Source organism: Harmonia axyridis, chromosome 7, assembly GCF_914767665.1.
Source record: "Harmonia axyridis chromosome 7, icHarAxyr1.1, whole genome shotgun sequence".
Classification (NCBI taxonomy): Eukaryota; Metazoa; Arthropoda; class Insecta; order Coleoptera; family Coccinellidae; genus Harmonia; species Harmonia axyridis.
In genome coordinates, this window is record NC_059507.1 from 15608017 (window position 1) to 15632696 (window position 24680).

General features: G+C 31.4%; 3 protein-coding genes across 3 annotated transcripts; 2 read left to right on the forward strand and 1 right to left on the reverse strand.

The window, feature by feature from the left end:
- The first annotated feature begins 692 nt into the window (after window positions 1-692).
- LOC123685049 (kinesin-like protein KIN-7O) lies at window positions 693-15762 on the forward strand. The gene is made up of 11 exons (XM_045624617.1): window positions 693-1004; window positions 3561-3795; window positions 5865-6099; window positions 7871-8016; window positions 8119-8295; window positions 8356-8503; window positions 8888-9150; window positions 9302-9518; window positions 10124-14948; window positions 15393-15487; window positions 15551-15762. Exons 1-11 carry the CDS (start codon window positions 860-862, stop codon window positions 15665-15667), a joined length of 6603 nt encoding a protein of 2200 aa, XP_045480573.1. The 5' UTR covers window positions 693-859; the 3' UTR covers window positions 15668-15762.
- Window positions 15763-16133: 371 nt separating this feature from the next.
- On the forward strand, window positions 16134-16894 carry LOC123685062. The gene has a single exon (XM_045624644.1). It carries the CDS (start codon window positions 16191-16193, stop codon window positions 16881-16883), a length of 693 nt encoding a protein of 230 aa, XP_045480600.1. The 5' UTR covers window positions 16134-16190; the 3' UTR covers window positions 16884-16894.
- Window positions 16895-21310: 4416 nt separating this feature from the next.
- On the reverse strand, window positions 21311-22093 carry LOC123684576. The gene has a single exon (XM_045623871.1). It carries the CDS (start codon window positions 22091-22093, stop codon window positions 21311-21313), a length of 783 nt encoding a protein of 260 aa, XP_045479827.1.
- Between the last annotated feature and the right edge of the window lie 2587 nt (window positions 22094-24680).

Below are 24680 nucleotides of genomic sequence, written 5' to 3' on the forward strand. Positions count from 1 at the left end.
ATTTTTCATATACTAAATGGATTCTTTGAATTTTATTTCTGTCTTATTATGATATGGCTCTTCCATTCACTAAGCTACACTATTTAAATTTCTCAACCAGTTTTTTCTGTTTTCTTCACCAGTTTAGACACCACAGTTAAAATGATCCATAAGAGTTATTTGATAAGAATTTTGCAAGCAGGTTGGTATCCAGTGTCCATCAGTAATGCAACAATTTTTGAAGAGCCTTTGGTGAAAAGGAATATGCATATTTTAATAATCTTCAATAGGATTTTTCATGGGCGACTCTTAAATGAATAGATATCTTTTCATTGAATTTCCTTGAAATGAGATAGCATTTCACTATATTTTTACGTTATATAATTTGAATTTCAATTTATGAAATCATTACTGTATGCCTCCCTTCGTAATAATCGTAATTTCGAAAATTCAGGATCTTTCGGATACAAAAATGATGAAAATAATTTAAACTGGTTATTTCTATGATGAACCATAGCAATTTTTAGTGATATTTTTGTAACTAGAAATAATGCCGCGACTAGACGTTCACGGCCTGCTTCGATGTCAATAATTCCTGAATGGACTGTAGTGAGGTACAAAGATGTCTAAGTTGGTTTTAGACATCTTATGAGGTACTAACGCGGCGTCCACACCTAAACCACAGAAAAAAAATGACGGTTAACCGTTTGTTTTTGATAACATGCGCATTTTGACTAATGTGCCATACCTGCATGCTCCTAGTTCGAATCAGAACTAAACAGAAAAAATTTAAATCTGTCATATTAACAGAAGCGTAGGTTGAGTTTTTTTACAAAGAGTTTAATCCTTGGCGTTTACCCATGAAACGAAAAAGTTTAAAATGTCTTCAGATAATATAAAGGTTGTAGTGAGGGCGAGACCCTTAAAAAAATGTAATGTGCAATTAGTGCCCTGGGTCATTGATGATAAAAAAATATATCAAACTGATGAGGATAACACACCCGTTGGAGACACTTATTCTTATGGTATGTTTAAGCCAATGGTATAATACAAAAAGAAATTGTTTTTTTATGAATCAAGTTCGGTATTAAACGATCCGATATTCTGGCTATGAAATCTTATTCAGGAAAGTAGATCTTAAAAAAACCTATTTGTTACTTTAATCCTCCAGTACTAACATGATTTTTGAAACACCAATACTAACATCGGTCTGTGAGACCAAAAATAATAAAATTATATTTCCCTTTCCTTTTTGGATTTGGAATGTCATATTAACCCCAAAATATGAAATAAATATTCTTCATCCCTTTTATTTGAATAAATTTTCTTACATTGAATATATAACTTAAAATAAAATATTCGTACTAATCGGAATTATCTTCGGTGTTGCAATCGCTGCATCTTGGTTCAACTTGTTCTAAGGAGAAAAATTTGCTGCATCTGGTTTCTTTTATTCGCATTCTAGATAATCTTGGCACTTGTTGAACTTCTGCACGCCTTTTTAGATGTTCTGTTATCAGATCCAATGAAAGTTTTTCTAAAAACTTTCTTCAGATCATATTAGTTTCATAATTTTTCGAAATGAATACTGAAAATGCGTTTATCGTAGCAATATTCAGTAGACGGTAAAAAATTACCATGGGCCATCTTCTTGTATTTCTAGCACAGTTATAATTTGCACATAATTGATCAACTGTGTCAACTCCACCTTTCGTATGATTGTAAATCATTATAATTTCAGGTTTATTTGTTTTTTCATCTATGCTGTCGTCATCATGCATGGATGATACAAGAAGTACATTATTTCCCTTTTTTGGAATGTACGACACTAAAGTGCAATTTCCTTCGAAACCAAACATACTGGAACCTTCTGATCTCTTTATGAGGAATTCATTTGGTATTTCACGCTTGTTCTGTTTTATTGTGCCTACCATAGTTAATTTTTTCTTCAATAGGCTTTTACATAATGGTAAACTGGTAAACCAGTTATCCATGGTAACATTTCTTCCAGTATTGTTTATTGGTTGAACAAGACGCTCAACAACATCTTTCTCGGAATTTTCAACAAAATATGGTCCACGGGGCTACTTTCCGACATAGACCTCTATGTTAAGCGTGTAAAACATCCTAGCATCTACCAGGGCGAATATTTTGATGACATATCGCTCAGGTTTACTGGGTATATACTGACGAAAATTGCATTTACCACGAAAACCCGGGAACATTTCATCAACAGTAGTATACTCAGATGGCGTGTAATTTTCTTTGCAGCTTGTAATAAACAATTCAAACAAGCCTCGTATTGCTGCTAACTTATCTTCCTTTTGCCTTTCAGGACGAGGGTTTTTATCATCAAATCTCAAATATCTTAGCAAAAGTCGAAATCGTTCTAGTGACATCGTTAACCTAAACATTTCAATTGAAGTGCCATTAGTTTTCCATAAGTCTTCTGCGTTCAAATGATTGGTTTTTCGCACGGCGGAAAGGTATAATAGTCCTAGTAGTGCTTTGATCTCTATAATATCTGTAGTAGTCACTGTTCGATATTCAGGAGAATATGACTGTTGTGATATAGATTTGTTTGTATTTTCAACAACCATATTTATCATATCGTCTGTGAAGAAACATGACCAAATGTCCAGAGCACTGGATGAATTGAGTGCTGGTCCTTTCACACCAGGCAGGTGAACGATAACGTTTTTTGCTGGAGTTTTAACCCTTTGATTGGACGAAGGAAATTTCATCCATTTTGTAAGTTTGTCTTTGCCAATGAAAAATGGATCTATATACTTTCCCTTCTTTTGAGGAATAGGATCTTCAAATGCAGGTTCGTTCTCTGGATCTGGTTCTGGTTCTAACTCTTGTTCCGAATCAGAATTTTCTTCGCGTTCTTCTACATGATCTTCTTCACATGAATCTTCTTGGTCCTCTGGAATATTATTTTGATCTTCCTCCATTTCTATGGACTCCCATAACCTCAGCAGTCGTTCCTGCTCTTTTTCATAACTCATTTCTAAAATAAGAACAAAATTCTGAGAGAACTTCATAAAAAAATAATCAAAATATTACCTTTTCTTGTAATTCGAAAAGTTGCGTCACAACTAACATCCGTCTGAGGGACAGAATTATGTGTAAAATCAACAAATATACTTATAAACTTTTTTTTGTGAAACACCAGTCTGGTAAACGTCCTGAACACAATAATTCACTATGCCACTCAACAAAAAAAATTAAAATTGCGTTGTTTCAACTTTCAATCCAAATAAATACGCCACTACTAACATCCGTCCGATGGACCAACTAAGCATAAAAACACAATCAATGTTGACAAACACTTCTCACTGAAACGACAAGTCTATAACTGAATAAAATGAAGATAGCTAGCCACAGGATTACATTGGAGGAAGATGTTCGAATATAATGGAAACTAGTGGGGGGGTCCGTCTGTCAGACGGAATGTTAGTACTGAAGGGTTTAGATGACTCCTTAGAAAGTTGCGTTCTTTTAGTGTGAATATTTTAAAATCTATACCTTTCCATTGAGATATTTTCTAATCAGAAAAATATCTATCTAATTTTCAGATGAAGTATTCAACGTAAACACTAAAAATGTTGATATTTATGATACTGCCATTTCTCCCTTGTTAAGATCAGCTATAGATGGAATAAATTTGACTATTTTTGCATATGGTGCTACCTCATCTGGTAAAACTTTTACCATGAACGGTATACCAGAAGATCCAGGCATAATACCAAGGTTCATCGAAGATTTATTTAATCAAGTAGAATCATATTCACATAGGAAATTTTTGATCAGGTAAGATAGAAATTTATATATACAGTCCATTCAGGAATTATTGACATCCCGGGTGGCTGTGAAAAATCGAAATTAAGTTGGTACCGGTTCATTCAATAACATTTTGAATTGCAATTGGCATTGGAAATGTCATTGACGGGAGGTTAGATTGTTCAGTTTGTTTGTGTTATTGGTTTTGATCCAAGAAATTTTGAAACTAAAAAGTTGTATCAATTTCAAACACACATTGATTAGTTTATTTGAGTATTTCTTACAGTACTGTTTGAAAAAAGAAGAAAGCAAGTCATTACAGCCGGTATTATTAGCGGAAGAAAACCTGTGCAATACGATTTCACCTTCAAAGAATCATTGAATGATTTGATTATTAACAAAAGCAACCAATATATCAGTCTGGATAAAATTTGACCAAAAAGCATCTGGATTTTAATTAATCAAAGACAACATTACATAAAATTAATTGGTTACAAGTTCAAAACAGTTAATAAGAGGAAAATTCTTATTGATAAAAAGTTGAGTACGATATTATGGTGAATACAGAGAATATTTGAAACAAAATGTGAAATTCTGGAGGAAACTTGATTATTTGAAAATGGCAGTCTTATTCAACAGTGAATTCTAGAAAGAAAACAAAAAGTTTTTCAAGTATATTGAAGGGTAAAAGTAGAAGGAGCTCTATTTTGAATGCTGGATTAATGGATTTTTACCTGGATATTTTGTTTTGATAGTGGTGATCATTAGGGTTATATAAATATATGAAGGGAGAATTATTTTATAATTGGGTTGATAAATTAATACCTTTTCTGTAGATACTTGGAATAATGTGTTCAGAGATCAAATGATGAATTTCAAAAATTCATGGAGCATGACCGAAGTTATATTATATTAGGCTATATGAAAAAGACCTGTAAACAAAGTCTTGGCATTGCGTCTATAGTTTATTTAAATTCTATTTTGAAATTAAGTTTTGTTTTATCTGTTTTTTGTTCTTCAATGAGTAATCCTTAAATTTAATAAATTCTAATTGCTTTATAGAATTTTTACTGAATATTTAATCGAGGAATATATTCAGAAGAATAAATTTGAGAATTTCTTCACCTCCTCACCTCTTAAAGATGATAACAGAATGCAATAAAACTTTAAAATTCCCAATTTGAGAATAATTTCATGCAAAAATGCTTTTAGTGAGCGAATCAAAGCTGTTAAGGGCAAAATACTTTATGTAATTTAATAGTATAAAAACATTTCAATAAAAAATAGAAAACTTGAGTACAAATATATCTATATTTTTCATACAAGCTCAATCAATCATTCACGTCATGAACAGTTTCAATAAATAGTGACTTTAGTAAGTAATTTACACATCGGCTGATAAATTGGTTCCAATTTTGAAAGTTACAGTACATTTGTGTTGAAATTCTTCATATACTAAATGAGTCCTTTGAATTTTATTTCTGTCTCATTATGAATTTGTCAATTCATTCACTTAGCCACTCAATTCAAAGAATCAAGACGTTATTTCTGATCGCTTCACCAGTTCAGCTACCACAGCTAAAATGATCCATAATCGCTGGGATAAAATAACACGTTGAGAGTTATATGATTAGAATTTTGCACACAGTGTCCATAAAGAATGCAACAATTATTGACGAGCCTCGGGTGAGAAGGAATATGCATATTTTAATGATCTTTAATGGGTTCTTTCATTGGCGACTCTTAAATTAATGGATATCTCTTCTCTTCATTGGAGTTGCTTGAAATTTGAAGGCATTCCACTTTATTTTTTCGTTATCGAATCTGAAGGTATACCAATCTGAATTCCCATATATTCAATCATGATTGTATACCTGCCTTCCTAATTTCGAAATTTTGGGTTCTTTAAGATAGAAAAATGATATGAATAATATTTACTGATTATTTCTATGATGAACCATAGCAATTTTTAGTGATATTTTTGTAACTAGAAATAATGCCGCGACGTTCACGGCCTGCTTCGATGTCAATAATTCCTGAATGGACTGTATCTCAGTTCATAGAATGTTATTTCTTCTATATTCATTTAATTTTTTTAGGGTTTCTTATGTAGAAATATATAGTGAAATCATTAATGATCTGCTAGATAAGAACAATAAAGATTTGAAAGTTCGTGAAGATATAAATAACTGTGTAAGCTATAATCCTACAGAAAAAATAGTAAAAACTAGTGCTGAATGCATGAATGCAATGAAATTAGGGACGGTTAATAGGACAGTAGGTGAAACAAATATGAATTTGTTCAGCAGTAGGTCTCATTCAATTTTCAGAATTGTAAGTAAAAATGAAAAGCTTTAAATACCTAGAGGCTAGCAAACAATGATTTTTGAACATACTGAGAGAATTTATTTCAGAAGATAGATTAATAAAAAGAGTGCTCATTTACTAGTTGAAAGATATAACATAATTTCTCATTATTATAGACTATTTATAGGTAATGGTAGATAATTCAATGGAAGAAAGAAAAAAAATAGCGGGTAAACAGGCATCCAAATCTGAAGTGTTTGATATCTTGGTTATCCTCTCCCTCATGGTCACGTGACATGAGGCTCAATCTTTCTCTCTCTAATGTCAATGCTCTGCATTGTATGACCTCTCAAGAGCGCATATTATTATTAGATCATTGAAGCCAACTATACCATAAACCGATTTTGCTCTAGCTCTTTTATTTCTGTGCTATAGAGTGATTTTCAAATTTTGGCATTTTTAGGCATCAACTATATCTTGGCTATTGTGGCATATATTGAAGTAGTTACAAGCCTTTTTTCTCTGGGCATCAAAGTTGTTGAGATATTCATATATAATTTGCCCTTTTCTAAATGGAAGGAACCTACGAATTTGGGGTACCCTGTACTGTCCGCAAAAACTTAATTGTTGTTTGATGCTTGTTTACTTTTTTTAAGACTTGATTATTTCAATATTAGATCGATTCTGTTCTATTTTTCAATTGATATGTTGGATTGATTCAGTCTTTACTTGAAGGAAATTCATTTTAAATCACAAAGAAAATGACTTTACTCTTTAATTTATAAATTACAGTTTTTTCGCTGCTCAGTAGCTTTTTCAGATTTTAAAGACATATTTTTAAAATGAAACACTCACTTATACACATGTATTATTAGAAATGTAAAATCTGAAAAAGCTATTGTGTGTTGAGACAATTGTAATTTATAGGATTGAATAGTGGAAGTAGAATAACTGTCATTGATATGGTTAAAAAGTGATTTTTCAAATAAAATTCTGCAGCCTTTTCAAATTTAATAATGATTACCTACATAAAAGTTTCATCAGTGATTCAAAAATTATAGATGATCATGTTTCTGTCAAGTTATATTTAACACATAGCGTTTCCTAACTCTAGTACATATGTTCCTATGAACATATGTTCAAAGTTATTTTGTTTTCTGAGAAAGTTTAAATAAGGTTAATTTATAAAATATCATAAATATTTTCAAATAAATTTGGTTGAAATTTGGTACAGTTATTCGAAATAATAAGATCGAAATATTTACTTTTGGTTTTCATTTTGTGTCCTTGTATACTTTTTAGAATGAGTTGAAGTGAATTTAATTTTTTTCTCAAAAACAAAGCCTGATATGGAGAAAACACAAGAGGTTTAAAGTTGAATGTTTAGTTACTTAATCTGAAAAATCAAATACAAAAAAAGCAATGGTGCCACTAAGACGTCACTGGACCTCATGATTTCAATCTAGTTAGTACTAAATACGCACCTTATTACTTCAAATTACATCCAAATTTCAGCCCAATTGGTTTAAAAATATTTATGATATTTTATAAATTGTTTCCTTTTTTTTTAATTTACAATGTTCTGTAAATCAGAAATGAAGCAACTTCGGACATATGTCCATAGAAACAATTTCTTTTTTTAAAACGACCTAACAAATCACCGACTGATGTTTCGTACCATAGTTAGGAAACACCCTGTATATATTATGTATATTAGGAAACACCTTGTATTTCAAAAAAGTTTTAATATATGTATTATACATGAAAAAATATCAAAGATTAATGATTTTCCCAACAGGTTATAGAATCTGCACCTACAACAAGTGATGAAAACGATCCTGTTCAAGTATCTCATGTTAATTTAATAGATTTGGCAGGGTCAGAGAGAGTGTCTCAAACAGGTGCTACTGGTCAACGGTTTAAGGAAGGGGCGCACATCAACAAGTAAATTCATTATTTCATAAATTTCTTTTGTTGAATTATGATTTCCAAGTAAATTATGGTTGTATTGTTTTTGTAATTCTCCCCAAATTTGTTTATTTTCAGATCACTTACTGCGTTGGGTTTAGTCATCAAGCAGTTGGTTGAAAAAAAAGACTATGTCAATTATAGAGATTCTAAATTGACTCGAATTTTATCTAATTCTTTAGGGGGCAATGCTGAAACACTTATTATTTGCAACATAAATTTGGAATCACTTGAAGATACTGCTTCCACTCTGATGTAAGAATCATTCAAATATTCTTCAAACTCAATGCAAATTTCAAAAACTTGTATTTTCAGGTTCGCCCAACGAGCTAAAGCTGTCAAAAATAAACCGAAAGTTAATGAGATAATGAATGAAGCAGCGCTTACGAAAAAGTATGCGAAAGAATGTTCTGAAATAAAAAAGCTTCTTGATGTTGAATTTGAGAAGAACAAACAGTTAGAAGTAAGCAATAAGATAATAAAATATGAAGTATTCTATTGTAGATCTGCATGTTAGTATTTTTCTTAACAGGCTATTTGGTCTACATAAAAAATATTGTCCTCCTGAAATTGCGTTTTGGCGGCGGCCTCTTCGAATTTCAATATCAATTCTCAACTTTTTTCAAATAATTAACCATTATTTAAGCATTATATCAAATAATATTCATGTATATTTGATTTACACAATTTTGTTAGATGTTATTATTGTTATTTTTATGTTCTGGTTGTTGTGTATGTATTTTTGCCTGTTATAGACCCTTTGAGGTCTGATATGGGTTTGTATAAATTATATAATTATTATATATAGATTCTATGAATTATATGATAACAAAAAAATTATTTTTAGGATGAACGAGATATGAGTAATAAGAAGATCAAAGAATTAGCCTCACGTATCAAAAGTTTACAAGAAATATTTGTAAGGAAAGAAACACTGCCTAGGTATCCTAAGAGACGTCATACATTTTGTTCTCTTGGTGCTATCTCAGAGGAGAGAGAGTTGGAAACCGCCTCAAAAAATTGTCTTTCAATAGTCTTAACAGAAAATTCAGATCTCCCTGTATCTTCTAGCTCTGAAAATTCTGATTGTCTTCCAAGAAGAAACAACTGGTAGGTACTTCTATATCTCAATGAAAAAACAAATTTTTCTGAATATGCTATATTATTAGTTTTGTATAATGTAAATAGCGTGAATTTTTGTCTTGTAAGTGTCCTGAAATGACTAGATTGTATTATATTGCATATACTATTTTTATTGTAGTTCAAATACTATACAAGGTCAAAATCGGATTGAAGTAACTCCTCCCAAAAATTTAAGAGCTCGACTTGAAATTCTTTCTCGGGAATATGAGGAACTTATTGAATACACAAGAACTGAAAGGTCAGAAAATCAAATAAGATATGAACATCTTGTTAATGAATGTCAAGATTTGAAAATGCTTATAGAGGTGAAAGATAAACAATTGGAGTCGGAACAAGTGAGTGAGACCGTTTTCCTTTATATTTTAGGAGTCAGATTATTCAAATAAGCTATTAGGCAGTATGAAAAATATATTGTTCTTTTTATTGACATCCAAAAAGATTAGACTTTTATGAAAAACAGACATTAATTTGCTAAAAAATTTGTTATGTTGCAAAAAAGCTCTAAATTTTGATTAACTTGAACATAATATTATGCAATGAGAACGAACTAGATTGTTTGGAGATGTTTATTTGCCCTATGTGTTTTGCTGCAAATTTCAACATTTTCAACAAAGTACAATGGTTATTTGGAAAATCAAAACAGAATAATTTTCTATAAACAAAGGTCATTGAAAACTTGGGGCTTTTAAAACAACATTGAATAATAAACTCATACAGATTGCTTTAGTAAGAATTTTTATCAATCAGGTCTGTTAGTCCAGTCCCTTACACCTAAGTCATGTAAAAATTAGTCAAATAGGCTTTTCTATTTAAGATCAGACTTTTTAAAATTTACACACTGCTTCATATCATTTTCACTAATACTATTGTGAAGTATGTCTTGAACTTTCCATATTAGAAACGCTAGTCTGCTAATGGCATTATATTTGAAAATTTTTAGAAAAACGCTGAGCAAATTAGAATCGATTATGAATTTATGTTGGAAACACAGACAAAAAAATTTAAAAGACGAGAAATGGAACTTTTGGAACAAATTAAAGGATCATCAACAAAACTGAAAGTTGATGCACCAACTCCAATTGAGAACCTTCCACTTCCAAACACTATTACTATCAACACATTCGAATACCAAGAAATGTCCGAGCAATTAGCAGAGTTAAAGAAAAAAAATGAGGATTTAGAAAGAACCACTCAATCTATCAAGTTGGATAATGAGGAGTTGAACAAATTAATTGCAGATCTCAGAAACAGTGTTAACACCCTAGAATTGCAGAAGTCTCAACTGAAAATAAAAACTAACTCTCTTCAGAGTAAAGTTGTAGATATGGAATTGAAAATCAACAATAGTGAACATCATGCAAACTCTGCGAAAGATGATGTTGACTCATTGGTGAAAAAAATAAGCGAATTAGAAGGACAAATTAATGACAAAAAAACAGAATTGGGAAAACTTAGAGAAGAGCTTTATGAATCTCAAGATAAACTAATAGAAGTTACTGAAGATCTCGATTTAGAAGAAAAGAAAAAAGAATGTTTAGAGAAGCAATTATGTGAAGAGAAAAGGCTGCGAGAAGAGGTTGAAATTAAATTGGTTCAATTGAGACAAGAAGTTGAATCAAAAATACTCATTGAAAAAGAGTTACAAGAAGCTAATTCCAAGATGGCTCAAGAATTAATACAGACTAATATAGAGTTAGGCAAAGAAACAAAATTACGAGAAATATCTGATTCTAGATTTGCTGAAGAACAGAAATTAAGAGTTGAGGTTGAATCAAACTTGGACGGACAATTTAAATTAGAGATGACTGAAGGAATGGAATTAGAACAAGAATCTGATTCAAAATCGCTTCACGAAATGAAATTGGGACAAAAAATTAAAGAAAATTTGGTCAGAGAAATGGAGTTACGACAGAAAGCTCAAATGGACTTGGCTAGAGAAAAAGAAATGTTACTAGAAACCAAGCAAAAGTTGGCCGAAGAAGTAGAAATGCGACAAGAGGTTATGAAAAATTTATGTACTCTGAAGAGTATCTTAGAACAGAAATCTCAACACAACGACCTTTCATGTGAGTTACAGCTAGAGAACTTAAAATTTAAGGAAAGTTACCTAGATATGTCAGATGCAGAAAAGTCAATGAATTCTACAGCAGAATCATTATATGAATCAATACATGAAATAGATTCAGAGAACTTAGAGAATTTTTCTTCTTCCTACTTTCAGGATAATAGTAAAGGTAGCAATTTTATGAGCTTCTTCAATTCTTTCATTAGTAATGACAACGAAGCATCGAAATTGATAGATAACACCGAAACAATAAGTGAAGTAACAGAAGTAAAATATGAAAAAAGTATGAATGAAATTGAGAAATTGCAAAAAGATCTGAACGCTTTGAAGTTGCAAAGAGAATCTGATATTATAACAATTAAAAAATTACAAGCACAGTTGGAAGAATATAGCTATATGAATCTCAGCGATTCACAAAAAATCGATAAAACACACAAAATTTTAGGGACACTGAAATTATTAGAAGCCGAAAAAGTTGAGAATCTATCACTAATACAGAATTTGAAAGAACAATGGCAGAATGCTATGATGAATTATCAGGAGATGGAAAATAATTTCAAAATGACAAGTGCTGAACTGAAAGGAAAAGAAGAAAAAATTCAAATGCTCCAGACTAATATAGACAAGCTCAATGAAGAAATTCATTCTCAAACAAATAACTCCTCTATGAATAATTTACATTCAGAGAACGAAATTCTGAGAATGCAAATCGAAACTCAAAGAAATGAACTTGACAAATATCTTGATAGTTTGAAAGATAAAGAATTAGAATTACAGAATCTCATGCAAGAAAATTGTATATTTAGAGAACAATTAGAAACAGAAAGAATAAAAATAAAACAGGAGAGAGAAGAAAACAGTAACAATTCTTTAAAAATGGATTTATTGGTGGAACAAGTTGAAAAAATGAATATTTTAATACAGGAAAAAGATTCCCTCATCAATTCATTGAATGAAGAAAAAATAAATATCGATTGTTCCAAAACAGAAAATAATTTACAACAATTAAATAATTCATCATTATTTGCTCCACAGCATGATGAAAAGAAGAATTCATTGATCGAATTTGATGAAACTAAAATAACTGAAGGACAACCAATAGAAACTGGAACAATATTGAATTTATGCGAAGAAAAAGTTGTTGATCACTTAAAAAATGAAATAGAAAACTTAAAAAAGGAAATGGAAAATTTATCAAATTCGGTTCAAAATAAAGCAGAAATGATTGCTCTTCTTGAATCCGAGAAAAGCCGTTTAGAGAAAGAAAAAAATTATTTGTCTGATAACATTAATGATTTGATCATTCAAATTCAATCACAAACAAATCGTCTTGAAGAACAAAGTGAAATAGAAAGTAGAATGGAAAAAATGAATGAAAAAAATATTGCGCTGATTAGACTACAAGAAGAAACTGATTCAAAGTTAAAAGAAGAAAGGGACAAAAATGTGAATTTCTCAAATGATATTGAAAAACTCAGAATGGAATGCGAAAAAATACATTCATTATTAGAGGAAAAAGAAGTTATTATCTCAAAGATTAATATAGATAAAACAAATTTGCAAGAAGAAAGAAATATCTTATCTAACAAAATAAGTGATTTGTTGAAGCAAATCGAACAAAAAGAAGAAAATGAAAAAAAAACAAATCAGAAAATGAAAAATCTTGATGAATTACTCAAAAATATTAGTGAATTGCTGAACAAAGTTGATAGCATGAAATCAACCATTCACGATAAGGATGAGATAATTGAAAGCTTCAACTTGGAAAAAACTGATTTAAAAAGGGAAAAAAAAGAACTGTCTGATAAAATTATTATTTTAATGCATGAGATTCAAACCCAAACAGATGGTCTCGAAAAAATAAATGAAATTATAAAAAGTAAAGAGATACATATCCAAAAAATTTCAGAGGAAAATGAATTGTTGAAAAAAGAAAAAACATTGACTGATTCAAAATTAAGGGAACAAAATGAAAAGATAACTGACCTTTTGAATAAAATTGAAAAACTTGAGATAGAATCAAATAAGTTACTTTCTAAACTTGAGGAGAAAGAATTAATTATTTCAACAACAATCCAATATGAGAAACTGAATCTAGAAAAGGAAAATTATGACTTAAATAATAAAATGAAAGATTTAATGAGTCAGGTTCAAACACAAACAAGGAGTCTCGAAGAACAAAATTACATTATTGAAGGCAAAGACATGTATATTCAAAAATTTGCCCAAGAAAATGAAATTATTAGAAAAGAGGTGGAATCTAGAGATGCAACATTGAAAGAACAAAAAAAATATATTGCAGATCTTTCAAATGATATTAACAAACATCGTATTCAATTTGAAGAATTACTGTTAGTGTGTAAGGAAAAAGAATCTATCATTTCAAAAATGAATACTGAAAAAACTAATTTGCTAGAAGAGATCAATAAATTATCGATTCAAATAAGTGATTTGTTAGTACAAATCAAACAACATAAAGAGAATGAATTAAACTTGAAGCAAGACAGCGAAAAAGTAGCTGATTTATTGAAAAAAATAAAAGAATTACATACTGAGGTTGAAAATATGACAATTATTATTTGTGACAAGGACAAAATTATTACAAGCTTGAACTTTGATTTAGAAGATAAAAAAAGAAATTCATCCAACAAAATTAATGATTTAAAAATTCAGGTTCAAAAACAGACAGATCTTCTTGTGGAACAAAATGACATCATAAAAAGCAAGGAGGATAATATCCAAAAATTTGCAAAAAAAAATGAATTGCTGAACAAAGAACTTGAATTTATTCAATCAACATTGAATGACTATAAAGAGAAGAATACTGTTCTTTCTAATGATATTCTAAAACTCAACGTTGAATCGAAAAATTTACTCTCTGAAATACAAGAAAAAGATGTTATTATTTCAGAGATAAATACTTTGAAAAGTAAATTAGAGGAAGAGAGAAATATTTTATCTGCTAAAGTAAGTAATTTCCAAGCTGAACAACTAAATAAAGTTGAAACTAGGTATGATGAAGAATTAGAAACTTTGAGGAAAAATAACAGCGACTTGTTAGATAATATTTTTTCTCTTACAAGTATTAACACTGACCTTGAAAATAAAGTGCGAGATTTAAGAGGAGAATTTTCAGAAAAATTAGGGAATCATATTAAGAAGCTGAAAGTATTATTTGGCATAGAGGAAAAAAACTGGAAATTTTGGGAGCAAAAGCTAGAAACAAAATGGGAAGATCTAAAAAAAATAGAGAATCTTGTATCCACTCTTATAAAAGAAAAAACTATGCTTGTTGATTCAATGGCTAAATTACAAAATACAGAAAGAATAAATGAAAAACTTAGATCTGAGATTGAATTTCAGCAGGAGCAAACCCAATTTCTACAAATAACACTAGAAAAAACTAAAAAAGAATGTGAAAATAAAATATCAGATTATGAGAAAAAGTTTGAAATAGCTAATAGTAAATTGAAAGCCACATACCTGGAACATAATCAAGATAAAAAAAGAATAGAGAATTTGGAATATGAACTACGAACTATGTCTAAGAAACTTAAACCAGTAGGAAATTCAAATCACAACAGTGAAAGGGAAGTTTCCGATTATAAAAACCCAGATGATAAATGGAAACAGCAAAGGACCAGAGAACATGATAGTAGACGAAGTATTGATTTGAACACTTTATGCTCCGAATCAACTGGTGAGTTTATATTTTATGGCTTGATTATTTATCCTTTTTCTTCTTTTCTATCCACGATGTTAGCATGTACCCAGGGGTGAGATCCTAATTTATTATCGATTGATATGTTAAAAATGAGTACCCCTTTCTTCGTCTCGCCTTAGTAACTATGATGAGGGGAAGGGAGGGTACCGATTATTAACATATCAATCAATAATGTATAAGTAGGATCCAGCAGCTCTTTTGAGACTTCAATAACGATTTTCAGTCACTATTTCCTTTTCTTTATGAGCTTTAAGTTCAGTTAAGACACTGATAGCCAACTGAAAAAAGTTAGACCTTCCACCATATCTTGATCGCTTTTGAATAAAAAGTATTTGGACAATACTTTCAAGAAGGCTAAAGATGGTACAATTGTATAAACTAAATATTGTGGAATTTAATCCTCGTTTTTTTATTTTTCAGTGGATATATGCAAAAACTGTGAGAAAATGAATAATTTGACTCAAAAATTAAAATTAGAAATTTCACCATTAAAATCAGAAATTTCGCAATTGAGGGTGAGTTCTTTTGAATTAATCAATTCCTGAAAGTATGAATTATCAAAAAATGTGTTTTTATAGGATGGCATGGAAACACTCAATAATAAGTATGAAAAAATGAAGAGACTATGCCGCTTACGCAATGATGAAAATAAAGAATTGATTAGGAAATTAAAAGAAAAGAAAGAAGATGACTAATTGATAATTTTAATGTTTGTGCCACGTTTTTTCTGTGATATTACAATTATGTATTTTTAATATTTTAATTAATAGATATTTTTGTTTACAATACACTTTTCAGTGTTTTATTCCTCATCAGTGGCGACGCCAGCTTTCAATTTTTTTTCTTTCATAAAATAATTATAGTATATCGTTTATGTAACGGAAAGGAAGACTTATGTCAATAGCCATTTGATTAGAATCAATAGTTTGTTTTCTCACTCTAGACAAATTAGGATATCCTTCTTTAATAATTTGGGGCGGATATATCATGGCATGTTATTATGATGCCCAGTTTACCCTTCCTCTGCTAATACTGAGATTTTTTATCTACGCATACTTATTGTTTGAAGTTAATGATTTTTGTATTGCTTTTTCTCAAAAGAATATATACATATTCAGGCGCATGAAGTCATATGAGTAGGCACGATCCGAGTTGCTCCGCGTTTTGAAAGATTGTTTACATTCATCTAGTAAAGTTGAAATAGATATCGAACATATTATGGCTAATACCAGAAATAAGCCAGATCTGCAATGTATTGTGAAAGACACAATTAATGAATTGTTTTCAAATAAAGAATTCGTAGACAGAATAACTAAGTCGATAACAATGAAGGTGGAGCAAAAACTGGAACAGATGGAGAAAAAAATAACAACATTGAATGAAATATTGAAATCTCAGGAGCGTTTTATTGTGGATTTGCAACAGGTTGAAAAAGATAATTCTGAAAAAATTAAGAAAATGGAAATATTCAATGATCGTTTACAACAAGATCGAAGAAGAAATAATATTTGTATACACGGAGTCTCTGAAGAATTTGATGACTTGAAAAATGGTGTTATTCAATTGATCAAGTCCAACCTACAGATTGATTTGACTGCTGAGGAAATGTTATCGTGTTTCAGAGTTGGAATATCATCCGGGGTCAACTCGAAACCAAAAACTACAATCATTAAATTTGCGAAAAATGATATGAAAATAAAACTTATGAAAAACAGTTACAAGCTGAAGGGATCGAAGATGTTCATTACAGAAGATCTAACCATGTATAGAAGAAAATTACTTATGGAAGCAAAGGAAATGTTGGGATTCAAGAACGTCTGGACTTCAAATGGTAGTGTTTTTACCAAACTCAAGGGAAAATATATAAGTATAAATGCATCTACTGATATTGCGATTTTGTTACAAGGGTGATATGTTTCATATTTTTAAGTGCAATGGTATGGAATATTGTTCTTTTTGTGTTTATTCTGTAGTAAATACTTAATCTAGATGTTTGTTTGTTTCAATAGCATTAAAAAGTTTCAAGGAGCAACTACCTATAATTGTTCTTCATTGAATAACTAATTATATGGATGGCGGGCGCAGCAGGCGATCCAAAAATTGCTCCTGCAAATTCATTAAATAATAAAGCCAACTACACGTGTTGCAAAACAAAACAATGTTCAACAATTATCTGCGTAAATTGTGGTGCAGCTTATCACAAAAGTTGTTCGGAAAGAGTGAAGTTTACATCTATTGATGAAACGAGAGTCAAATGTTGTGAGGTTAAAAACACAAATGACGACGAAAGCTTCCAATTAACAGCTACTAAACGAGAAAATGTGCTACTACAAAGCCTGTACTGGCAATCAGAGGAAAAAAATGCCATTCTGCGAGAAAACAACGCTCTACTTGTGGAAAAGATCGCAGACCTAACCTATAAACTAAACGTTCTCTATCAAGAACAACAGAACGGCGGACCAGTCAGTGAAAAGAAAAAACCCCTATATAGCCAGAAAACTAAACAAAAAAGTGCTGATCCTTCCACTAATATACTGAGTGATACAACATCTCGGCAAGATATACCGACACCGACGCCCAATCAACATCAGTTAAACCTACCTGAAATAGAAATGCACAAACCGCAACAAAACTCAACAAAACCGAAGAAACCTGAAACTGAACATCCGATCTCTGGAACACAAGGAGATACAGAAAACTTCCATGAGGTTAGAAATAGGAGAAAGAAGAGAGTATCACCAAAAATTTTGGGTACTAATGAAGCACAAGGAGAAGATGAGGGTTTCTCAGGTGTAGAAAAGAAACTATGGTTGTACCTATACAGATGCAAGAGACACGTCACTCCGGAAAAAATACGGGCCTACATAAATAATAAACAACATTTTGAGAATGTGGAAATAACAATTCATGAACTCCCAACAAATGCAGAAAAAAACAAATGTTTCAGAGTAGTAGCACCTTTCTCCAAAAAAGAAGACATGTATAATCCCAACTTCTGGCCCCGAGGTGTTGGAGTCAAAAGATATGACTTCAGAAAACAGCAATCTTATAACGGCGAGGATTTTTGAGGAATGTAACAAACAACAGAGCAACAAACAATGAACTAAACACTCTTTTCATAAATATAAGAAGTCTACAGAAAAAACTAGAGGAATTTGAACTCTTCATCGAAGGTAGAAACCTAGATATAATTTGTGTATGTGAACATTGGCTTCATCGGGGTATCATTGAATACTACCAAATGGAAGGCTTCTCCCTTGCGAACAGCTACTGCAGAATACGAAGTAACCACGGAGGTGTCATGATTTATGTGAAATCCCAATATAAAACGAAAAAACTTCAGAACATTGACTGTCTCTCAACTGACGTTCACTGTGAGGTATCAGCTATTGAAGTGAAAACAATCAACATCGTGGTGCTCTGCATATATAGATCACCCTCAGGAGACACAGGTATCTTTCTAAAAAAACTCAGTCAAATATTAGACATTCTATTTAAAACTAAAAAGCCTATCTTCATATATGGAGATTTTAACATAAACATAAATACTAATTGTAATTTAACTGATGAACTCTGTGATATTGTGAACTCTTTTGGTTGTGAATTATTAGTACAAGAACCCACTAGACTATCACAAAATACTCAAACCTGTATTGATAACTGTATAACTAATGCTAGGGAAGATACTGAAGTTACACTAATTGACATGAATATGTCTGATCACATGGGAATTGTCAGTAAATATAGAATGAAGAATGATCCTCAATTGAAGGAGGAGACCAGCATCATTGAATTTAGACCATTTTGTGATGAGAATATTTCAAAATGCATATTTCTTCTTAAAGAACACAAATGGAAATATCTAGAAGCCCTAACAGATATAAATGAGGTGTTTGATAGTTTCCTTAAAATTTTGCTTGAAACAATTGATCAATGTTTTCCAAAAAAAACTAAAACTAAGCATATAAGAAACCTTGATAAAAAATTGTATAATGAAAAACTGAGATCACTCAGAGAGAATCTAGCTTCTCTGAATGATTTAGCTAAAAATGGCAATGTAGCAAACATAAGGGAGGAAATTAAGAAAACACGAAAAGTCTATAGGAGCGAAATTTTAGAACAAAAAAGAAAATTCATATCAAAAAAGATAGTTGAAGCCTCAAACAACTCTAAAGCAATCTGGCAAGTAATAAACGAACCTAGAAAAGTGAAGAACAAGGCTAAGACTGACTCCAAAATATCTCCTGATGAATTTAATAATTTTTTTGTAAACATCTCCACAGCTCTTCTCGACTTGTTACCACCAACAAACATAAATCCCATTGAATTAATACCACAGAAGTTCAGATGCAAAGAATCAATATTTCTTTCCCCTACCACTCCACAAGAAGTTAAAGACATCCTCGGAGATCTCTCTAATAGCAAGGCACTAGATATATATGACATGAACAACAAACTCATAAAAGCCATTGGCGAAGGTATTATAGATCCTCTTGTTATTATAATAAATAAATGTTTCGAACTTGGTGACTTCCCAGAAAAACTAAAACAATCAAAAGTTATACCTATTTTCAAAAAAAAGGGAGATGAGAATAGCCCAGACAGCCATAGACCAATTTCAATAGTACCAATTTTGTCTAAACCAATAGAAATAGCTTACAATAATAGACTTACATCATACATGGATAAAAATAACCTATTTTCGTCTTCGCAATTTGGATTCAGAAAAAAAGTGTCTGCTGTTCAGGCGATTGCTGAACTTTTCACTGCGATAGTTGAGGCCTTTGAGAGGGGTGAAATCCTATCTACTACCTTCTGTGATCTCTCGAAGGCTTTTGACTGTGTCAATCACAACATCCTTCTGGGGAAACTGGAACTATATGGCATTAGGGGAAACTCTTTTGACTTCACTGAGGCCTACCTAACAAACAGAACTCAGCTTGTAGAATATAATAATCTCAGATCCACAGTTCAAAATATATTAACAGGGGTGCCCCAGGGCTCAATCCTGGGACCATTATTGTTCATCCTGTACGTGAATGACTTCTCAGACAACGTGAATAATGCAAAGTCCATCTTATATGCTGACGACACCACTGTTTATAAAGCGCACTGTGATTCAAGAAACACAGAAATATAATTGAACAGATAAAGCTTTGGTTCACCTCAAACCAGCTGAGCCTTAATTTAAACAAGACAGTACCTCTAAATTTCTCTATTAGAGAAATTAATGGGGAAATAGAAAACATAAAATTCTTAGGACTCCATCTCGACACAAAACTATCATGGAAACATCATATCCAAGCTCTCACAAGTAAACTTGCAAGTATAACCTTCTTATTGAGGAAACTATCACAGACAGCTACCGTGGAAATCTGTAGGGTGGCCTATATGGGACTGTTCCAAAGCCAAATATCATATGGAATACTTCTGTGGGGTAATGCTACAGACTGGATAAAAATATTTCGCATGCAGAAAAGAGCCATCAGAGCAATAACACGAACTCCTTATACTGAAACATGCAGACATATTTTCAAGAATTTAAACATTCTTACTCTCCCATCGTTGTTTATATATCACTGTCTATATTACATCAAAACTTCTCTAAACAAAATACTCTTCACTTATATGACACAAGAAACAGAAATGATCTAATAATCCCACAACATAGACTCACTTTAACTCACAAAAGCTTTATCAACCTATCTGTCAAACTTTTCAATAAACTTCCCAAGCAAATGAAAGATCTTCCAACAGCAAAATTCAAGATAGAAACTAAAAAGATGCTTTTAACAATTAGTGCCTACAATATCCAAGAATTCTTTAACGCTGATGTTCTCTCCTCAATGAGTGTATAGCTGTGATATTTTCAACTTTGTGTTTCTGAATATTCCGGTGTACCTGTACTGTACTTTAATCCTTTATTATATCTATATTTGTCTATCTAGAGATACTAATCCATGTATATTCATGTGAATATTTTGACGATGCTAAAACATTATTTGTTATTTGAGCAAATAAAGTATATTATTATTATTATATTATTTTGTTGTTACTATTGATTATTGTTAATAACTATGGAATTTTTTGATTACTTTGAGGATGATGTAAGGAGGGGGGCAGGTGTATGCGGGAGTCTAAGTGAGAGTATCTTGAATATAAGGGGTAGGACACTTTGTAATATTTTACATATGAATATCAGAAGTTTGAAAAAGAACTTCAATGAATTTTTAATATACATCGAATCAGCGGATATAAACGATTTGGATATAATTGTTCTCACGGAAACGTGGCAGATTGAGGACGTTCTTGACTTCAGTTTGCCCAAATTTGATATTTTATATAATGAGTCTCATTTCAATCAAAATGACGGGGTTGTTGTGTATGTGAGAAAATCGATCGATTATTCGAGTAACATAAATAGGCCTATAGTTAGTTACCAGTCTTCTATCACCACTCTTGAATACTGGTACGGTTACCGATTGCTTAACAGAATCCGGGACACATCCGTTCATGAAACACATATTCACTATGTGGCATAAGGGGGCCAAGAAAAACTGATGAAATTCTTTTATAATTTCAACTGATATACCATCAATACCTGTAACAGCCTTATTCTTCAATATTGAAATAATTTCTATCAATTCATTGCACTGTACAGGATAAAGAAACAGTGAACCTCGAACCCTTGAGTTCCTGAGGGGAATCTCAGACATATTTGTTGTATTTATTTTATTAGCCATAGTTTCGCCAACATTAGCAAAAAATTTATTGAAGTATTCTGCTTTTTCTCCATCACTATTTATATTTTCTCCCCTCTCATCAATAACACGGTATTTATTACTCTCAACCCTCCCGAGCGCCGTATTCGTTACCTCATTTATCTGTTGCCAAATTTTCCTATGATTATTGTCCGCTTGTTTAATTTTGTCCCCATAAAATTTATTTTTTGTAACTTTTATAAGACTGTTCAAAAAATTACGATATTTGGTATACTCTGTCCATGACTCAGCAGTTACCTTCTTCAAATATCTTTCCTTCAACCTATCTCTATGTCTTATGGAATTTATTAGTCCCTGTGTCATCCACGGTTTCAACTTAGTATGAACTTTCTGAAACATTCTTTGAACCTTTGAGCATTCTTCGATACTAGCAGAGATCTTTCGGATAAAAATGTCAAATGCATAATTACAATTATCCGAATTGAAAATATCCGACCAATCTATTTTCTCAAGAACTTTTTTCAATTCACATTTATTTAAACTAGTTCTGGTCTTTGCTTTAACAAAATTAGCTTTTTCTATTGAATCCCTATTCGAAAATGATAATGACAATGTATAATGATCAGTTAAGTGGGTAGTTATGACATTCGCTGTTATATCAATCTTTCTTATTGCCTTATTAGTAATTTTAACGAAAATGTGATCAATCAGAGAAGAAGAATTCGCAGTTACTCTAGTAGGCCTATCCACATAAGAAAAAAAAACCCAGCCCCTGCATTAAATTAACGTATTTGTTGACTGCAATATCAGAAGAATTTAGCAAGTTTATATTTATGTCGCCCATAAAAATATTAATATCAAATTTTCTAAGTGACATCAGGTAATGTTCAAGTTCCATCATATAACCATTCAAATCTAAAGAAGGTGGCCTATAGCATGCAATAAGGCTGTAAGACATTTCATTCAACGAAAATTCTACCTCCAGTAGTCTGGTATTAGTAAATTGGTATATCTTGTTTATAAGAAAGCCGAGGATTGTTTAAAGAAAATTTCGTGTTGGCTAAGATGCAATCTTTTGAGTTTGAACACACAAAAAACAAAATTTATGACCCACTCCTCAACAATCAAAGACCAACCAGAAAAAGAGACAATTAGGATACATGAATTTAAGTGTATCTCGGGCTCACTCTGCCACTGCCCAGTCATAAAGAAAACAGCATCAATTAAGTATTTGGGAGTTATGCTTGATCAGTTTACACGCTGGGATGTGCATATTGGGTATCTGGTTGAAAGGCTAAGAAAACTAATTTATAAATTCTACCAACTAAGAGCTATATTAGATAGAAAATTACTAAAAACTGTTTACGTTGCACTGGCAGAGTCCATACTTAGTTATTGTATCACAGCATGGGGAGGTCTTGCCAAAGCTCATCTCACCATTTTGGAGATTGCCCAAAAAACCCTCATAAAGGTAATTTTGAAAAAAGGAAGAAGATTTCCTACAGATGCCCTTTACAAGGAATCCGGTTTGCGCGAGGTGCGGATGATATACATTTATCGCTGTCTTATGAGATTGTTGAAGTCGCCATCTTTAGAATATCATACCCACCAGGTTTTTACTCGCTCTAGGGTAAACATGCCTCTAGTAGTTCCATTGTATAGAAAAACGCATACACAACATTACATTTCGTATCTAGGACCAAAATTCATCAATATATTGCCTACTTCATTGAGAGATGTAAGTACTAAAAGAAAAGTTGAGAGATTAAAATTATTTTTAGTGGAGAATAACGCAGTTTTTATGAATTTGTTTTAGATTAATTTCCGACATCCCCTGCTTCTTGATTTCTCATTCCGATTTTTGTATGTTTTCACTATTTTATGAATTTAATTTTTTTTTCTCGCAATTGAACTTGCCTAGTGTAATTTTTTTGAGAGTTCATATTATTGGGTACACTTGGACGAAGTTACACAACACAAGCTTGGCTTAGGTGTCTCGTCCAAATATTGAACTTTGTTTGTATATTACTCTCCTGAATAAATTGATTTGATTTGATATTTTGGAAGATGAAGGATCAAACCTTCCAAGCATGCAACTATTATTTTATATGCCTTTCCAATAAAGTTAATGACATTGAATTAAAAGTATCACGTAATTCTATGTTTGAATAAGTGCGCAAAAGATTTTCTCTATTTCAGTATCGTAATGAGTTCATTACAGTTATAAAAATAGTACTGTAATGAACTCAATACAGCATCGTTTTCAGTTATATTTTACGTTTTGTGGCTGTCTATACTGACTTCCAATCCTATCAAATTTCAACAAACGTCAATATAATATAATTTGAATAAAGTGCAACATTATTTGCAATTTCTCTTAATTCTGGTGGTGTTAAATTGATTTCGTCAGACATAATTCACGAATTTAATGCGTAATTGTAAATTATTTCCAAATTCGAAACATCCAATTCATATTCCGTAATCTGTCAATTTTCGCACCAACTGCCAAGATACAATACAAAAGTCACTAGGATATATAATCTGAATTTTTCATTAAATTTCGACTGAAATAGAGAAAATATCTATTAATAATACTTGTTGCAGAAGGCAATTCTAACGGTCATGCATTTGAAAACTCCCTTCTTTGTCACTCGTTTTCGAATTGGAATAAGAGCCCATTCTGCAACTTTTTGTGGCTGTCTATACTGACTTCCAATCCTATCAAATTTCAACAAACGTCAATATAATATAATTTGAATAAAGTGCAACATTATTTGCAATTTCTCTTAATTCTGGTGGTGTTAAATTGATTTCGTCAGACATAATTCACGAATTTAATGCGTAATTGTAAATTATTTCCAAATTCGAAACATCCAATTCATATTCCGTAATCTGTCAATTTTCGCACCAACTGCCAAGATACAATACAAAAGTCACTAGGATATATAATCTGAATTTTTCATTAAATTTCGACTGAAATAGAGAA